The sequence below is a fragment of the Tenrec ecaudatus genome, chromosome 1, assembly GCF_050624435.1.
Source record: "Tenrec ecaudatus isolate mTenEca1 chromosome 1, mTenEca1.hap1, whole genome shotgun sequence".
Lineage (NCBI taxonomy): Eukaryota > Metazoa > Chordata > Mammalia > Afrosoricida > Tenrecidae > Tenrec > Tenrec ecaudatus.
The window spans coordinates 125,032,751-125,051,041 of NC_134530.1; the positions used below are offsets into that span (position 1 = coordinate 125,032,751).

The 18,291-nt window shown below is 45.0% G+C and overlaps 2 protein-coding genes and 2 non-coding genes across 4 annotated transcripts in view; 3 read left to right on the forward strand and 1 right to left on the reverse strand.

Annotated features, from left to right (window-relative positions):
• Positions 1–3,693: 3,693 nt before the first annotated feature.
• On the forward strand, positions 3,694–12,158 carry RPL5 (ribosomal protein L5). Its single transcript, XM_075558469.1, has 8 exons — positions 3,694–3,839; positions 4,906–4,975; positions 5,074–5,189; positions 5,995–6,129; positions 7,190–7,392; positions 8,120–8,297; positions 11,409–11,497; positions 11,999–12,158. The coding sequence occupies exons 1-8, from the start codon at positions 3,837–3,839 to the stop codon at positions 12,096–12,098; spliced, it is 894 nt and encodes a 297-aa protein (XP_075414584.1). The 5' UTR covers positions 3,694–3,836; the 3' UTR covers positions 12,099–12,158.
• LOC142438348 (small nucleolar RNA SNORD21) lies at positions 7,940–8,036 on the forward strand. Its single transcript, XR_012782736.1, has one exon. It is a non-coding gene; the product is annotated as a small nucleolar RNA SNORD21 (small nucleolar RNA).
• The window catches only part of DIPK1A (divergent protein kinase domain 1A), a 162,132-nt gene continuing 152,572 nt past the window's right edge, over positions 8,732–18,291 (reverse strand). The window contains exons 4-5 of the mRNA XM_075558460.1: positions 16,868–17,044; positions 8,732–14,311 (exon numbers count right to left, since the gene is read on the reverse strand). Coding sequence (XP_075414575.1) covers positions 13,499–14,311; positions 16,868–17,044 — 990 coding nt within the window. The 3' untranslated portion in view covers positions 8,732–13,498. The remainder of the gene's footprint in view (positions 14,312–16,867; positions 17,045–18,291) is intronic.
• Positions 11,600–11,733, forward strand: LOC142438379 (small nucleolar RNA SNORA66). The gene has a single exon (XR_012782760.1). It is a non-coding gene; the product is annotated as a small nucleolar RNA SNORA66 (small nucleolar RNA).

Below are 18,291 nucleotides of genomic sequence, written 5' to 3' on the forward strand. Positions count from 1 at the left end.
CAGAATTGCTGCATCGCATCGTTAGTTCTATTTTAGCTTTTTGAGGAGCGGCCATGCTATTTTCAACCACAGCCATACCATTTTACTTTCCCACCAATTTCTTCCTATCTGTGCCAACATTTGTTATTTTCTGTTTGTTTTTGTTTTATTAGCCACCCTAATCAGAGTGAAGTGATAGCTCACGGTCGTTTTGATTTGTAGGTCTCTGAGGGCTAATGACACGGCATATTTTCATGTGTTTGGTGACCATTTGAATGTTCTCTTTGGTGAAATGTCTATATAAGTTTGGGGTTTGTTTGTTGTGTGTGTGTGTGTGTGTGTATGTGTGTCCCTGTATTATGATTATTTGTCCCTGTATTATGGGTTATTTGTCTCTTTTTTGTTAAGTTGGTCAAGATTTTTCTACGTTTTGGTTATTAGATTATTATCAGATATATGGTTTCTGAAGATATTCCCTCAGTCAGTAGCTTATCTTTACACTTTTTCTTGGTAAGGGATTTTGATGAGTAAAAGGTTAAATTTTTTATGAGGTTCCATTTATTTAGTTTGTCCTTTGCTGCTTGGGGTTTTGTTTTTCTATTAGATACTTCATTGTCATAAGAAAAGCCCCTGATGTTTCTTCTAAGAGTTGTGTGGTTTTAGTTTGCATATTTATTTGTTTAGAGCCTTAATGCATTTTGAATTTTTTTTTGGTGGATGGTTTGAGGCATGGGTTTTCCTTTTGCTGCAGTATGAAAATTCAATTTTTCCAATCATATTTATTGAGGAGGCTTTTTTCTTATCGAATGAATGTTTTACTCTTGTCAAAAACTCAGCCAAGTCCACATGGAAGGAGAACCCCAGTGAGCACAATCCAAGGATTGTAAATAATCCAATCCAAGATCAGAGGAGGGAATTGTATTGGAGCTTAAATTCTAAGCACCTGATTTGCAGAACGAAACACTGCACAGTCCTGCACTATCCTCACAATTGTTCCTGTGCTTGAACCCATTGATACAGCCACTGTGTCAATCCATCTTTTTGAAGGCCTTCCTCTTTTTTGCCACCACTCTCCCAGGGTCTGTTCTCTCCTGACAATAAATCTAAAGTATGTAAGATGAAGTGTTGCCATTCTTGCTTCTAAGGAGCACTCTGGCCTGACTTCTTCCAATACAGATGTTTGTCCTTTCAACAGCCCACAGTACTCTCAATAGCTTTCTTAAGCTCCACGGTTCAAATGCATTGATTCTTCTGCAGTCTTCCTTTTTCATTGTCCCCATTTCATATGTGTAGGATGCAATGGAGAATACCATGGCTTGGCTCAGGCACACCTTCGTCCTCAAAGTAACATCCTTGCTTGTATTCATCTAAGGGAGGAGTCAACTCAGTTCACATGGAAGAAGCACACCAGCTTGTGAGATTCAAAGATGATCATAACAAAATTCTAATATAATGAAGGGAAAAATATGAGAGCTAAAATTGTGAATATCCAATTTGTGGAAGGCTGTGGAGGACAGAAGGAGCCCCAAAATCCATCTGCAGATTAAGCCTTTGGCAGATCCTCTCTAGCCTCAGGCAAAGGTCTGGAACAGCCTTCCTATCAAACACAGATCATTTTAATCCTGATTATGTTGGATCAAACTTGGCACTTGGACAGTTGACCTCCCTCTAGACCAACTTGAATTTGCTCTTGCTTGTTCCATGACAAACATCTCTTTCCACACTTTTATAACATTGATGGAGGTCTTTTTTTTTTTGCTCATTGTTGGTATTTTTCCCTTTATATTTCTATTTTATCCTTATCACATCATTTAATTTCTGTTATTTATTGTTGTTGTTGGGTTTACCAGTTTGGGAAGCACAGAAGTAGTGGATGCATAAAGATAATAACTGATGCAGGGATTTGTAGGGGATCTAGGAGTGGGTAGTGGGGAGATGGAGGGTGAGAAGATTTCAGAGCTAAACAATGAAGGCAGGAGGTGGAGGGAGGACTAGAATTGAATGTGATTACGCAACTCATTTTAAAGGTGATTTAATCATGGTGGAGTGGTGGGGGGAGAAAATGTTCTGAAATGGGTTGTGGTGATGATCGAACAATTGAGCAGATTTACCTAATGCAGTATGTCTTTTGATCTCTTCACTGCTGCTTCCAAGAACATTGATTGTGGATCCAAATAAGACAAAATTCTTGACGCCATCAACGTTTTTTTCGATTTACCATGATGCTCCCTATTGTCCAGTTGTGAGCATTTTTGTTTTCTTTGCACTGCGTTGTAACCCACACTGAAAGCTGCAGTCTTTGATCCGCATCAGCAAGTGCTTCCCGTCCTCTTCATTTTCAGCAGCAAGTCTGTGTCATCTGCACACCGCAGGCTGTTAATCATCCAGTCCCGAGGCTTCACTCGTCTCCATGTAATCCAGCTTCTCTGAGAATTTGCTCAGCCAACACATTGTGCAAGGGTGGTTAGAGATAAAACCCTGACACACACACCTTTTCAGATTTTAAACCACGCAGCATTCCCTTGTTCTGTTTGCACAACTGCCTCTTGGTTGGCGTGCAAATTCGGACCGAGCACAATGAAGTGTTCTGGAATTCCCTTTCTTCCCAAGGGAAGTTGATAATGGCCCACAGTTTATTATGGTCCATACAGTCGAACGCCTTTGCCTAGTCAACAAACACAAGTGAACACCTTTCCGGAATTCTCTGCGTTGAGCCAAGATCCATCTGACATCAGCAATGATATCCTTTGTTCTATGTCCGCTCATCGATCTGGCCTGAACTTCTAGCAGTTTCCTGTCAATGCACTGCTGCATGAGTGGATTCCAATAATCGCAGCGCCTACAGGACAGGCAGTAGCATTGCGTCCTAAGGGAGCGCTGAGTTGTACTAGGTTGCGAACAGCATCTTCAAGGCCTGCAGTTCAAAACTACCAGCCGATCCAGGGGACAAAGGCTTTTGACTCCTATTAAAATGTACACTCTTGGAAATCCACAGGGATTGTTTTACTCTGCCCTGTAGGGCCGCTGTGAATGGGAATCGACTGATGGCAGTGTTTTCTGGGTTAGAATTTTACGGAAGCAGACTGCATGTCTACCTCCCTGGGAGCAGCCAAGTGGGTTGGCACTGCTGACCTGTAGTTAGCAGCAGAGTTCTGAACCGCGTGCACTAAGGTTTAGGTATGTTTAGGAAGTCCTTACTGTAGGGTCGCTCTGAGTGGGAATCTACTACAGCAGAGAGCGAGTGTGTGTGTGTGTGTGTGTGTGTGTGTGTGTGTTTTAAGCGAATGTCAAGATGGTTGTTAGTCACTCGGTGCTGAACCTTGACCCGAGGTCCTGAAACAGACAAGCAGGTGCTGGGAACGCGGAGGAGGAGCCCTTCACTCAGGCTTGGCATTCCCACGCAGAGGCTTCCTGGGTGGCTCTGTGCGCCTGGAACTGGGGTGAGTGGCCTTGGAGGGAGGCTCCTGGAGGAAGAGGGCTGCAGAGCAAATTCACTCTATTTAATTTTTGAACTTTCCCCCAGTATACAAAATATTTAAATTTGTTATGGAAAAATTCCCTAGCACAGGTAGCGAAGGTCTCTTATAATTCTTCCAGCTCCTCTTTTCCCATCTTTGTGGGCACCTCAAGCCAGGAATCGGCGGCGAGAGCAGGTCGGGCGATTCACCCTCCCGTCGGCAGGGGACAGCACGTCCCACGCCCTGGCGAGGGAGCCGCCCCTCTTCAGCACGTCACCGGCGTGCTCGCGGACGCTACATACTGCGCCTGCGCACAGGCCTCGGCCTTTTCCCACCCCCTGTAGAGCCGCTCGCCCTGCCGGTCTGTGGCGGTCCGCGGACGCTGCTCTTTTCCGCAGGATGGTGAGTGGGTTCCACGGCCTCGGGCCTTCGGAAGCACGGGTGTTACCTCTCCTTGCCCGGACACTAGCCTGGAGCCTGTCTCGCGCGGCGCATGGGCCGGATGGCGTTCGATTGCCGACTCTGTCTTGGTCGGGCCGCCGCTCCCAGCGTGGCCTAATGGCTGCCGCCTGCCCGCTCTTGGGGGAGGGGTGGGCGGAGAAGGGCAGCGAACTGGGCGGTGGGCTAAGTTTGCGGTGCAAGGGGGTGGTGTGGGCTTGTCAGGGGTCGTGAGCTGCCGACCCGGCCACAGTCTGCAGCTTGGCTTAGCGCTAGCCGAGGGCCGCGGGGAGCGGGCTGCCGCTCGGACCGACCCGGCCGCTGCCGGCCTCGTGGGGCTCCCGGGCGCCGGTCCCGCCGTGCGGCCGCGGTGGTGGGCTCAGGCGTGGGCTTGCGAGCCAGAGCCGCCGCTGCAGCCGGGGGGCCCGCGGTGTGTGCACCCCGGAAGGAAGCTAGGCGTCGAGTCGGCGTGAACGCCAGCCGCCTCTGGCTGCAGCTTGGGGCGATGGCTGGGATGGCCGCAGTGGCAGGATGGGGGGCATGTACATGAGGGAAAGCGGGGTGCTGCGAGGTTCCACTCAACCTGGGACTTAGGACGGAGAGGGTAGCCTGACATTGGCAGGATCGAATCCTCTGAGCAGCGCTTTCGAAAACTTGGTAGCACAAGGGTGGGTGCTGGCCCTGCACCGAACAAGTAAAGGAATTTAAAAGTAAGTTTTAAACATGTGATGACTTTTTAAAAATAACTTTATAATCAGGTGGATCGATTAAAAAGTCTGGAACTTGGATTTTGAGCTTTCTGTTTATGGTTCCATTTCCCCAGTCCCCACTGATAGGCTTTGCCTGCTTTAGGAAACCACCAGTCTCTGGACAGATTGAAAGTCAACAGTAGTCCCTGACCCTTGGATGATTTGAGAAAGCTTTTTTTGGACAAAGTTTTCAAGTGTTACTTTGTTACGTGGCTGACTTAGAAGTCACAAGCGATTCAACTTTTTCCTGGGCTTAACTTCTTTTTTCCCTGCCCTTACAGGGGTTTGTTAAAGTTGTCAAGAACAAGGCCTACTTCAAGAGATATCAAGTGAAATTTAGAAGACGACGAGGTAGGGGCAATTTTTCCATGATATTAACACTATATAAATGAGCTATCTCTCTTGTGATGGATCTGCCTCTTAGATCTAATTTTTTGTTTTTCTTTCAGAGGGCAAAACTGATTATTATGCTCGAAAACGCTTGGTAATCCAAGATAAAAATAAGTACAATACACCCAAATACAGGATGATAGTTCGTGTAACCAACAGGGATATCATCTGCCAGGTGAGTGATGTTCTGAATAAAAGCAGCGGGTGGCCAGCATGCTGCAGCTTGACTCTGCACTTGGGGAACGAGTCTAGTGCTTGACTGTAAACAGGCGGCTCAATAGTTCTTTTTCCCTTTCTTGGGGTCTGGCCTTGGAGCCCACTTGTAAAGAGGCTTCAAGAAACCTTGGGTATCCTATGTTAAGAGCTGGGGATGAATATGAGATGCGGTGGGAGCTGCGTGGGTATCTTTTTTTCCAGTAAGTAGTGTGTTTTGTCACCAGAAAGAGAGGTGGGTAGGTGGTTGTGAGAGTTGCTGAGACCCTAAGGCTGTTCTTGGGAGCATGACGAGAGTTGGGGATTTGGGACTTGTTATTTCAAGAGGGGCCAGGGCCCTGCAGAAGAACATCGTGCTTGGTAAAGTAGATGGTGAACAAACCCTAGGAAGGCCCTCAGGGTGACGAATTGTCAGTATCTACAACAGTGAGCTCAAGCATAGCAGTAGCTGGGAAGGCGAGCACACACGTGTTGCTGATGATTCTGACTCAGTGATCCTCTGGGCAGAGTGGAATTGCCCATGAGGACACCTGCTGACCGCCTTGCTACCTGAGTAGAGCCTTTGTAGTTTTAAGCACTGTGGCATTGGTCGCCTAGCTGCAGTCATACACCTGCCTGCTATAATTGTCCAGGCCACAGGTTTGCGAGGTGATCCGAGGATAAGTGGTGTGGGCCAGCTTTTAAATTTTACTTTGAAGCCTTTTAGAATTCTACGGCCAGTTCCGAAGCGGAAAGCACAGCTGACTAACGTGGTTTTTCTCTCACAGATCGCTTATGCCCGTATCGAAGGGGACATGATTGTCTGTGCAGCGTATGCTCACGAACTTCCCAAGTATGGTGTGAAAGTCGGCCTGACCAATTACGCTGCAGCATATTGTACTGGCCTGCTGCTGGCCCGCAGGGTATGTACGGGTCCCTTTAACCGGTCATACTTTGAAGTTGGCTATTGCTGCCCTCACCTGTGACGTAGGGATTTGCTACCCTTCCTGTGGCTTACAGAGCATTGGAAGGGAAGGTGATTCGACAGCACAAGGTTGAATTGTGGCAGTGTGTTTCTTAACATGTAAAGTGGCTATTTAGCTTCCTGTCTTCCATTCTGAATAAATTTGGACAAGTTCTGTTAGTAGACTTGGGCAGTGTTGAGAATTATAATCTGCCTTGTCCATTAAGGAAGCCATTAAACCACACGTGGTTTCTGAATCCTTTTAATGTATCTAGTTACTTACCGAATACTTGTTTTGGTTTACTTAAGTTTGGGTCGTCACATGCGGCTAGTGGCTGCCTTACTGGATTCAGATGTGTAGATCTCGTGTCATCTGAGCGAATACCCAGGCTTGAAAATCATGTTTTAATAGCATGTCCAAGTGATCCAAACACATTTCAGAAGCAGTGTCTTGAACTTTGTGGGGGCCGATGGTGAAGAAGGGTTGGTTCTGTGTAACCATTGTCATCTTGGGCCGGCAGCACTTCCGACCCATAGCAACCCTGTCGGGAGCTCTTCATGGGAGTAGAGAGCCTTGTCTTTCTCCTGGGAGCAGCTGCGGGTTACCAGCGTCCTACTGCAGAAAGGGGGGTGTCTATTGCTGGCCTTTTATGCTAAGTGGATGCACCCATGTTGGAGACAAATCTTCATTGATTATAAACATGCTTGAGTGGTGAGTGTTCTTCTCTCTGAGAGCAATTGTACAAATATGCCCCTTGGCAACCGGAGCTAGCTAGACTGGCCCAAGTGTGCATCATGTAATTGGAGGAAAGAGCCAAAAAAAAGATAACTGCCTTTAGCTCAGGATCTTGCTTTGAGGATTTAATTCATATTCAATATCAATAATCTTTAAAATTTCATTAGGGTAATGGAATGAGTGAATTGAAGAAATGTTTTCAGAAGTGACCATGGGGTATATTAGTTTTAGCCCTGCTTAAATATATTGAGCTACATATTTGGGCTGGGTTTTTTTTATACAGCTTCTTAATAGGTTTGGCATGGACAAAATCTATGAAGGCCAAGTGGAGGTAACTGGAGATGAATACAATGTGGAAAGCATTGACGGTCAACCTGGTGCCTTCACCTGCTATCTGGATGCCGGCCTTGCCAGGACCACCACTGGAAATAAAGTGTTTGGGGCTCTGAAGGGGGCTGTGGACGGAGGCTTGTCTATCCCTCATAGGTAAGGTCATACAAGGCCGCCTATACTTCCGTAGAGTTCCAGCTTTGTTTAGACCGGAGATGACTGAATCAGTCACAGAATAGCACTATTAAATGCCTGGTATTTGCTAGGCACTCCACAGCAGGAACCTGACAGTGGGATTGTAATGTTTGAAAATGAGGCATGCAGGTAACAGTAGTTTGTGTGAGGTAATGGAACTGTAAGTGGCAGGGCTGGAGTTTAAAATGCTATATTTGCATGTTATAATTGGTTAGAGTTTGAGAAAATATGAAAGATTTATTTGATCAGCATTATGATAGACTCTTAGAAGCTAAGTAGGTTGCGTGTCGTGTACACATCTTGTGGTGCTCATTTGGTAATTTTTCTGAATCATTACTCGTGCTCAGAGGCACTACTGAGAAATCTAGGACTTGGCAGGGCGATTTTGAAACTCATTCTCAGCTATAGTGCAAGCAAATTGTAAGTGTGGGGGGGGGACGCTTAGTACAGTGAATGGCTTTGCAAAGGGGCTGTGTACGTTCTCTCTTCTGGAATTTGGAGATAGGCTGCTGGATGATGATACCCCTCTAACTGAGCAAGTCGGGAGTTGGTCCTTCGGTTGCATGTGATGCAATTGCTTGTTTCAAGACGGGACTGATGGCAGCTATTCATGTAATGAGTGAACTGAATTCCTACTAGTGAGCTGGTTCCTGTCAACAAATACTGAAATACTAAAACTTTGTTTTAGTACCAAGCGATTCCCTGGTTATGATTCAGAAAGCAAGGAATTCAATGCAGAGGTGCATCGAAAACACATCCTGGGTCAGAACGTCGCCGACTACATGCGCTACCTAATGGAAGAGGATGAAGATGCTTACAAGAAACAGTTCTCTCAATACATAAAGAACAACGTGACTCCTGACATGGTAAAGATTTTACCTACAAACTCATGTTCCTTGATTTGTAAATTGAGTTTATGGATTTTGTGAGTGTGGGGTATTTCATTTTTTTAAAAACACTTTATTAGGGACTCACAACTCTTATCACAATCCATACATACATCAATTGCATAAAGCACATCTGTACATTCTTGGCCCTCATCATTTTCAAAGTATTTGCTTTCCACTTGAGCCCTTAGCATCAAGTCCTCCTTTTTCCCCTCCCTCACCGCTCCCCTCTCCCTCATGAACCCTTGATAATTTATATATTATTATTTTGTCATATCTTATACACTGTCTGATGTCTCCCTTCACCCACTTTTCTGTTGTTCGTCCCCCAGGGAGGAGGTCACATGTAGATCCTTGTAATCGGTTCCCCCTTTCCAACCCACTCACCCTCTACCCTCCCAGTATCGCCCCTCACACCCCTGGTCCTGAAGGTATCATCTGCCCTGGATTCCCTGTGCCTCCAGCTCCTATCTGCACCAGTGTACAACCTCTGCTCTGTCCAGTCCTGCAAGGTAGAATTCGGATCATGGTAGTTGGGGGGAGGAAGCATTTGGGAACTGGAGGAAAGCTGTATTCTTCATCGGTGCTACATCGCACCCTGACTCGGGGGAGGAAGCATTTGGGAACTGGAGGAAAGCTGTATTCTTCATCGGTGCTACATCGCACCCTGACTCACTCATCTCCTTTAGACCCCTCTGTGAGGGGATCTCCAGTGGCCGACAAATGGGCTTTGGGTCTCCACTCGGTGTGGGGACATTCTTAATACAGGTTTGTTTCAGGCCAGCAGATGAATTATAGATGTGTTTGTAAATACGGACTGGACCTGTGTTTAGTGTGAAATGATAGAAAATTAATTATGCTGGACCAGAATAGGCTAGATCCAAGTCAGATAAAGGTAGTGTATAAGTTAAACTTTTGGAAATCTTTCTAGCATCTATAGCTTTTGATGACTTTCTGTATTAGTTATTCAACTTAACTAATTTTGACGCTGTGAGGAGAGGTTCTTTCATCCTAGCAAATTCATGCAGCTTGAGGCTTGCTGAATTGACTGGAACTCTATACAATTGCGTATAAGTGGATAATGTAAGTAATTGCTAGATTCTGTTGTGTTACTGCTCATGGTCTTTATTTTGGCACTGCTTTAACCGTAAGCTTTTTCAAATTGAGCTGCACCTGGGAATAGATGGCTATTTTTTCCATCCATGTTTTTGTATGGCTTTGACAGAACTTGAGATTTAAGTCAGGGCTTCAGTGTTAGGATTGGCATAAGTATGTTCCTGGACATTACAGAGAACCCCCTGTGTGGGGCCTTTCACTGTTAGACTGGATCTGCTTGACTCTTGCTCAGATGGTCTGCAGTGGCCTGTTTCCTCACTTGGCTGACCGGAATGCTCTGCAGACATCGGCTGTTTCTTACAGGAAATCATTTTTACCCCAACTCGTGGTTTTCTCCGCATGCGTGTTTGTCTGATCTCTGGGAACACTAACTGGCTGCTTACATGGGCAGGGTTGTCACGATGAGCAGCCGTAATGCACTGCTAAAAGGGGTGGACAACGCTTTGTCGAAAGCGATTTAGATAGTGGCCTCACATTTTTATATTTAAAAAGCTTTAAAATTTTTTTGCCCATAAACAATAAATTTTTATATGCTTCACTCTGAACTAACTTTAGAGACCCAGGTTACTAAACATTCCTTGTTAACTGCTTGCAAAATGAGCCTCTGGCTCAAGGCAAGCGCCTTTTTACAATGGGCTGGGCCAGAGTGTTCTGTCAGGCTTTGATGAAGTAAAAGAAGTAAATCTGACCTTTGCCCACTAGGTCATATCATCTTGGCCTGGGAACGGCTCTGACACTTCTCAGCCTAGTAGCAACACATAAACATCCACTGACAGCTGTGGCTACTCAGTAGAGTCAGCTCCTTTGCATTAATGGTGGCAAGAGTTCTACCATTGCCTCAGCAAGAACCTCGATGTTCCAGCACCCTGGATTTTCTTAATTAAATCTAAGTTCTTTGCCATCAAGTTTTCCGACTTGTGATAACCCCATGTGTGCTAAAAAATCAACCTTTTGAGGTCAAAGGGGCAGCATTTACCTAAGGACAGTTTGGAAGGGTTAAGAAAAGGGTACCGGCAAAAAGGAAGGGGGGGACGAGCCAGCCAGGGTGCAGTATAGCACCGACAAAACATTAACATTCCTCTAGTTCTTCCATGCTTCCCATGCCCCACTATCATGACCCCAGTTCTGCCTTACAAACCCAACTAGACGAGCATGAACAGCTAAGAGCTCTGTACACATGGACTCCTGGACAGGTAAATTCCTCAGGAACAGAAATGGGAGAGGAGTATCGCGTCTGGGGAGGGAAAGGGAACCGATCGAAATGATCCACGGAAACGTGAGTGAAGGGAGACGGTGGAGTGTGTGAGATAGGTAAATGATAGTAATTTATCCAAGGGGATGGAGGGGAGAGCTGATTACCTGGCTCAAGTAGAAAGTGCTTTGGAAATGATGGCAGCGTGGTCAAATGAGCTCGACAGAATCGATGTGTGGATTGTTGTAAGGGTCCCTGATAAAGTGACTTATATTTTTAAAAGGGAATGGAAACAGTTTTTCACTGTTTTAGAAAATTAACACCCAAATGGTTTAAGTCTGATAATCTTGAAGGGTTGTCTAAGAAAATTAAGATTTCTCTGGTTCCAGCAAAGTCCAGGATCGCTGTGTACTAATGATTTGGCGGTGTAAGATGTCACTGGCTGGAGGTGTAAGAAGATAGGGAATTTCCCCACTTTTTTGAAGCCTCCTGTATTGAAAATGCATGTTGGAACTTGTAGAGATATTTGGAGGTTTTTCTTGAATAAAATTGAGTCTTTTGTTTTAGTCAATGTCAATTGCTATATTCACCAATTCCACCGGTAGAAATTAGGAGTGCATTGTGAGAAAGTGAAGGTTATATTTAGAAATTTAAGCAGCTACCAAATATGACTTTGTTTTGAGAGTGTCTTAGGGGCCAAAGTTGAACCAGGAGCTAGCACATGATCATCGTGTAGGGTGTGTGAAGTGGAACCCAGTACTGTTTGATTTCCTTTGTTTCAGATGGAGGAGATGTACAAGAAAGCACATGCCACTATACGAGAGAACCCGGTCTATGAGAAGAAGCCCAAGAGAGATGTGAAGAAGAAGAGGTATGCACTTTACTATTGTGATTTTTGCAAGAGAAGGCTGGGAGAGAATGGTTCAGTTGTGGGTTCCTTTCGTCTTTGGGGGCCAGACTCTCAGTGTGAAGACTGCAAACTCGATCACCAGCTCTGCATGGTGTTGCAGAAGCAAGGGGGAACCAGGTTTGCTAAAGTAACTGTGGGGACAGTACTGGTTTAGCCTCAGGGACTGCTGAGGTGGCCCGTTCTTTCCTACGACAGCAATAACTACCAGTTACTGCTGGGAAGAAGTGCCCTAGACAAGGTTTGATATTTTAAAAATAGTAAGTAATGAGTCATTTGCGCATTTACACCAACATTACATTGTTTGGTTCTTGCTTGGCTCCATGACGCTGGGGTTTAATAAATAACACCGTGCTTCGGAACTTGGATTTTTCTCCATCTGATCACATGCTTTTCTTTTTTTTAAGTTACTAATATTCTCTGTTTGCCTTGGTTATGATCTTAAAAATCTGTTTTGTTTTGTAGGTGGAATCGTCCCAAGATGTCTCTTGCCCAGAAGAAAGATCGGGTAGCTCAGAAGAAGGCAAGCTTCCTCAGAGCTCAGGAGCGGGTTGCAGAGAGCTAAGCCAAACCATAATTTCCATGAGGATTTATTACATAAATACAATAAACTATTTCAAGCAGCTTTCTGTCTTACGCTCTTTTTTATAAAGCTATCGGAAAAACTAAAGCATGAAAAAACAAGCGTTGGCGGATTATCCAAGAGTAGGTAGCTTTTGCAGGCAGGTTTGTCTGTCTCCTGATCCCAACTGCACATCTGGCTTTTGTTGCCCCAGCAGAAGCTCCCATACTCCAGAGGCTGAAGACGCACCCTCCAGCCACCCCAACACAGTGTCAGACAACAGACGTCACTTGGAAACCGTGCTGCCATCCGTTTATTGTAACCAGACGATTCCTGGGAAGGAAATGCCTTCAAGTCATGTGATCTCAAACTGACCTCATCTGCAGCCTTGAGTTGACAAAGCTGTCGGGTGTCCAGTGAAGGGTGCCCAGCTTCTAACACAGGAAGCCTTTGAGCAGAAGTATTCAGGCTATAGGTGACGAGATGGGTGTGGGCCAGCTCTGAGTGTAAACATGGAAAACATGGATAAGGGGCATAGTCACCTTAAGTTAGCGGTGGTTGGGGGGGAAGATGACTTTTAAGAAATAGCCCTTTGGCCAGTAAAACGAATATTAAAATGCCTCCCATGACCTTGTTTCGGAGAGTTCTGACTACCATAGTTCAGATTCAGGATACTTGGGTCTCTAGCCTTGTAACTGGTGGACCCTTTGGATTTCACTGGGAGACAACAGCATGAATACTTACCCAGTTTTGGCCATTAAAATTGGCAAGTAATGTATTGCCAAGTAGAATACTATCCAAAGGAATTTTCATTTTAAAAATAATGAAAAGGCCCACCTAAAGGGCAGATTCTGAAGTCACAGATAACAACTGAGGACTGACTAGGTGAGGTTCAAAATGAGCGAACAGACCATGCTATTACCCAACATCTGTTTGTCAAGGAGTAATGTGCCTGCTTAGTTTCTGTTAATGTGCAAACTTTACCATGCTAAGACATTAGTAAATTTATGTGTACGCCTTCTTTTCTAAACAGCAGCTTCAATGCAGACACAATGTTTCCAGTAATGGGATTTTGGCTAACAAAAATCTACAAAATACTCTCACTGTTAGGGAATGAGGATCTTCACAGCATTGTTTTTAAGTCATTAGTTGAGACAGTTACACAGTCAGTGAAGTGTGCACTGCGAAGTGTAACCCCTGAAGAAGGCAGGAATGGAATCCTTCGGACTTCCTGATCCTGGCCTGCCATGTAGTGATCAAACTTTTATGTGGCAGCTTCACGAGGTCCAGGGGAAGGGCATTCTGAGTGACTGGCAGGGGATTGAAGTCAGAAGCCATTTTTTAAAATGCTCAAAACCTTCAGCAGTAAGTTTCTGTAACGATGGTAACAATGTCCAGCTGAACTAGGAGTCATTTGTGTAGGAAATTTTCTTCCACAGTAAAGTTTTTAAATTATTTAGTATCAACGAATGTTCCATTTCCATGTGATTGGCGGTGGCTTTGAGAGCAATGCACGAATAGAGCTGCTTTTCCAGTTCTTCCCGGATCTCCCCCGGAGCGCCCCGCAGCAGGTAGTCTTTGAGCAACTGGCAGGCTTTTGCCAAGTTTGGTTGCGTCACTGCTGAAGTGCACCTCCGTGTCCGCGCGTCACAGCTCGTTCTGCAGTCTGCGCCATAGACGCAGTCCACGTCCGACTCACAGCGACGGTCCTTGATGAGCGCTTTCACGTTCGCCTCTGGCACAATCTTCCGCATGTCCACCATTTTCAAGTCATACTTGTCATTGTATCCTAGGTTTTTGGCACTGGTGTCGCACATGAGGAAGTTGCCGTATGGGCCGTGGAAGACATCTTCCACAAATTCTAGAAGTCCTATGGCTATTTTAGCCTTCCTGGGCCACGAGGGCGTGAACAACTGATCCATGCTTCTTCTGAATCCAGAGGGGATAAAAAGTTCAATGACCCATGGAAGGCTAATTCCATAGAGAGAAGTGTATTCCACACTTTCCATCACGTAGAGATCGCCACAGAATCCCATTAACTTGGGGGTGTGTTCTTTATCTTGAAGTATTACCATGAGAAGAAATTCATTAAGTTGAAGAAGTGCCCACGCTGACTTAGCTTCTCCCAAGGAAACTTGACCGTCTTTGTCTCCATCCGCCACTGTCAAGATGAGATTAACCAGTTCCGAGAGGTTTCCTTGATCACCCAGTTTAGCCTAATAAAGATAAAATGTGACTAGTTAGACAGTAGGAATGAAAAACCAGCTGTTGATAACATTTGAAATTCCTTTATGAGGATTATTACCATGCTAGTACTAATCTAAGGAGCTCTGGTGTCACGAGTTACTTGGGTTGCTAGCCACAGGTCGGTGGTTCAAATCCACCAGGTGCTCAGAGGGAGAAAGATGAGGTTTTCTGCTCCCAAAGAGATTTACAGTCTCAGTAACCCAAGGGTGCAAGTCTATTCTGCACTATTAGGCCTGACTCAATAGCAGTGAGTGTGGGGTTCTGGAGGGCTAAACTTGATATGATTCCCCACAAAGAATTTACTTCCTATATTAGTTTCCAATTATTGACGATGCTTCCTAAGGGTATCAATAATGTTTTAAGTAATTATAGTACAGTCTACTTTGCTACATATATTTGTTAAGAATTGGCCCTGCTGCATGAATACCTTCTTTTATTAAATTGGAACTCTATGATGCTCACTCTCCCGACACAACGGCTGGAGCCAAAGTGGGTGAACAAGTAAATGTGGTGAAGAAAGCTGATGGTGCCCGGCTATCAAAAGAGATAGTGACTGGGGTCTTAAAGGCTTGAAGATAAACAAGCGGCCATCTAGCTCAGAAGCAACAAAGTCCACATGGAAGAACACACCAGCCTGTGTGATCGAGTGGTCCCAAAGGGATCAGTTACCAGGCATCAAAGAACAAAAAATCATTGACTGCACACCTCCATGATAGGATCGCTGAAGACAAATGGGTGCATAAGCAAATGTGGTGAAGAAAGCTGATGGTGCCCGGCTATCAAAAGAGATAGTGTCTGGGGTCTTAAAGGCTTGAAGGTGAACAAGCGGCCATCTAGCTCAGAAGCAAATAAGCCCACATGGAAGAAGCACACCAGCGAGTGCGATCACGAGGTTCCCAAGGGACCAGGTATAAGGCATCATGCAAAAAAAAAAAGAGATATTAGTGTGTGTATGTATGTGTATATATGTATATATATATCATATTAAATGAAGGGGGAAGTGCAGAGTGGAGACCCAAGGCCCAAGTGTCGGTCAATGGAGATCCCCTCATAGAGGGGTTTAGGAGAGGAGATGGGTTAATTAGGGTGTGAGGTAGTATCGATGAAGAACACAGCTTTCCCCCAGATCCTGGATGCTTCCTCCCCCCAACTACCATGATCCGAATTCTACCTTGCAGGGCTGGATAGGACAGAGGCTGTACACTGGTACATATGAGGGTTGGAGGTACAGGGAATCCAGGGTGGATGATACCTTCAGGACCAAGGGTGTGAGGGACGATGCTGGGAGAGTGGAGGGTGAGTGGGTTGGAAAGGGGGAACTGATTACAAGGATCCACATGTGACCTCTTCCCTGGGAGAGGGACAGCAGAGAAGGGGGGGAAGGGAGACTCCGGATAGGGCAAGATATGACAAAATAACGATGTATAAATTACCAAGGGCATATGAGGGAGGGGGGAATGGGGAGGGAGGGGGGGAATGGGGAGGGAGGGGGGGGGGAAAGAGGACCTGATGCAAGGGGCTTAAGTGGAGAGCAAATGCCTTGAGAATGATTGGGGCAGGGAATGTATGGATGTGCTTTATACAATTGATGTATGTATATGTATGGATTGTGATAAGAGTTGTTTGAGTCCCTAATAAAATGTAAAAGAAGAAAAGAGAAAAAAATGATTAGGGCAAAGACTGTACAGATGTGCTTTATACAACTGATGTATGTATATGTATGAACTGTGAAAAGAATTGTATCAGCCCCAATAAATTGTTAAAAAAAATTAAAAAATAAAAAATAACCCCCCTCCCCCCCAAAAAAAAGAATTGGCCCTGCACACCCTTTAGACTCAATGAAGACATGAAAGTGTGCTAGTCCTTGCTCTAGCCAAATGTTTACTTGCAGAACTGCCGTCTAATATACTCGTATCCAAAAGGCCAGTGACTACTATTTTTAGTTACACTAATAGTTACACTATTGAGTTAGTGACACTAACAATTATTTTGTTCAAGCTGTGTTGCTTTCATCATGAGAGAAAGTTTCCCGTTAAGCTTCCCTAGGACACAAGTCTGAAAACAAAACGGTCAAAGAAAAGAGCTTTGATCGAAAACAAAAGCAATCAAAATTTTGAGAAAAAAATATTTTTTTCCCTAAACAACTTCATTTTGGTACATTTTTATTTAATCCCTGTCTGATTGACTATTAACTTCAATTTCCAAGTGTGCTTTGCAACCAGGATGTACAAAGTGTCATCTTTTCTTTTGATGATTTAGTTACAATCACCCAAGCGTCATGCAGCTCCCCATCTGTAGCTCATCACCCCCCCACCCCCCATCCCCGGTCAGACGTGGCCACCTTTCTAGCTACTGTAAGTAGTCATCCTCCTTTTCTTCGAGATATTGCATCAGAATGGAGTCCCCGATACAGGTGAAAAACAAACCACACCTCAATATTTTGTACGGCTTTAAGACAAGGCCCTGGCAACTTCCAGAAGCATGTACCACTTCACACAAACACCATGGAAATCGAAGGCACTCACCTTAAAAAGGCTGTAGACCATTTCTTTGAATTTCTGCACGGTAGTTCCCCTTGTTGGCTTATCAAATAGAATGATTTCTTTTCTTGGTTCCAATTCAGTTCCAAAATCAAGATGAAGTACTTGTTCCATTTGACACTTCACGACCCCTGGCAGACTGTCCCACATCCCTAAGTACATCTATGAGAAAGAGAATGAGTTATGCACAGGCCGAGCAGAACGGTCTTAAAAAAAGAGATCACTGTATCTTTTCAGATCATCCTATTTAAAAAGAAAAGTCTAAAAACATCAAAACTGAGCTGGGACCAAACACCCCATGACATGGATGCACGTGGAAAACATGATCCTGAGTGAAGTCAGTCAGTCCCCAAATGACAAATGTATGAGACCATTGTTATGAGGGAAGATGAAATAAAATGAATCCACGACAAAGGCTTTGATACCCAAGGGAACAGACTTTGGAGGTGCCCAAGGGAGGGGCCGGCACGGGTGGGCAGATGAAGCAATGGACTGGAAGGCTGGCAGGTGTGCACTTGGGCGGAAGGGAGGATGAAGGCCCACAGAGGCAGAAGAGCCATAGGGGAGGGTAGCATAGAATAAGGGACAGTGGTTTAAAGAGTGGTTTGTCCTGTTGAATGCAGTTGATGGTCTGAAATGTCATCCTCCCACACACACCTAATCCACAATAACATTTCCATTTTAAAAAGCTGATTTTCTTTTTAAACTGCACACTTAAAAAAATCATTCTCCAAAGCTTTCTTCCTTGACTCAATTTTTAGATGTCTATCAGCAAAGCATGCCTAACTAACTTAAAAGTCCAGCCACAGAGAGGGGAGATAAAAGCAAAGGCTGCCCTCACTGCAGCTCCCTAAGCCTAGCCCGGAATTAATCACTACTCCCTCCCTAGCTATCAAGCCAACATCATATAGTGCTTACGATGCGCTATGACCTACTGATTTATTTTATTACTACCTCCTTGTAGCCACTCTAGGAGGCAGGTATTATTACTATCCTCTTTCACTGATGGGAAAACGAAGCAGACAGAGTGGAATGAAATTTTGAGGTAAACAGTGTCAAAGCCAGTATTCGAACTGAAGCAACCTAACCTCAAAACTCATACCTGGTCTTAACCACTGGGCTGGGCGGTCCCTTTCACAAACACATCAAAAGAACACTGGGTCTTACTAAGCATCTTCATTCAGACAAAGCAGACTTGTTATTTATTCCTCTGCTCCAAATTCTCTCAGCGTCCCAAGTTCTTTCCCTGGACCATGAGGTGGCGTAGCTTAGGTGTGTCTCTCCACTGGTCTTGCTCCTTATGCCTCAATATCGACGTCCAGCGACAACCGCTTTCTTCTCGAGTCTATCAAGCACGTCCCTACGCGTGCCTTGCTGTGGCTTCTGCTTAGAGAGCATTCCCTTCCATT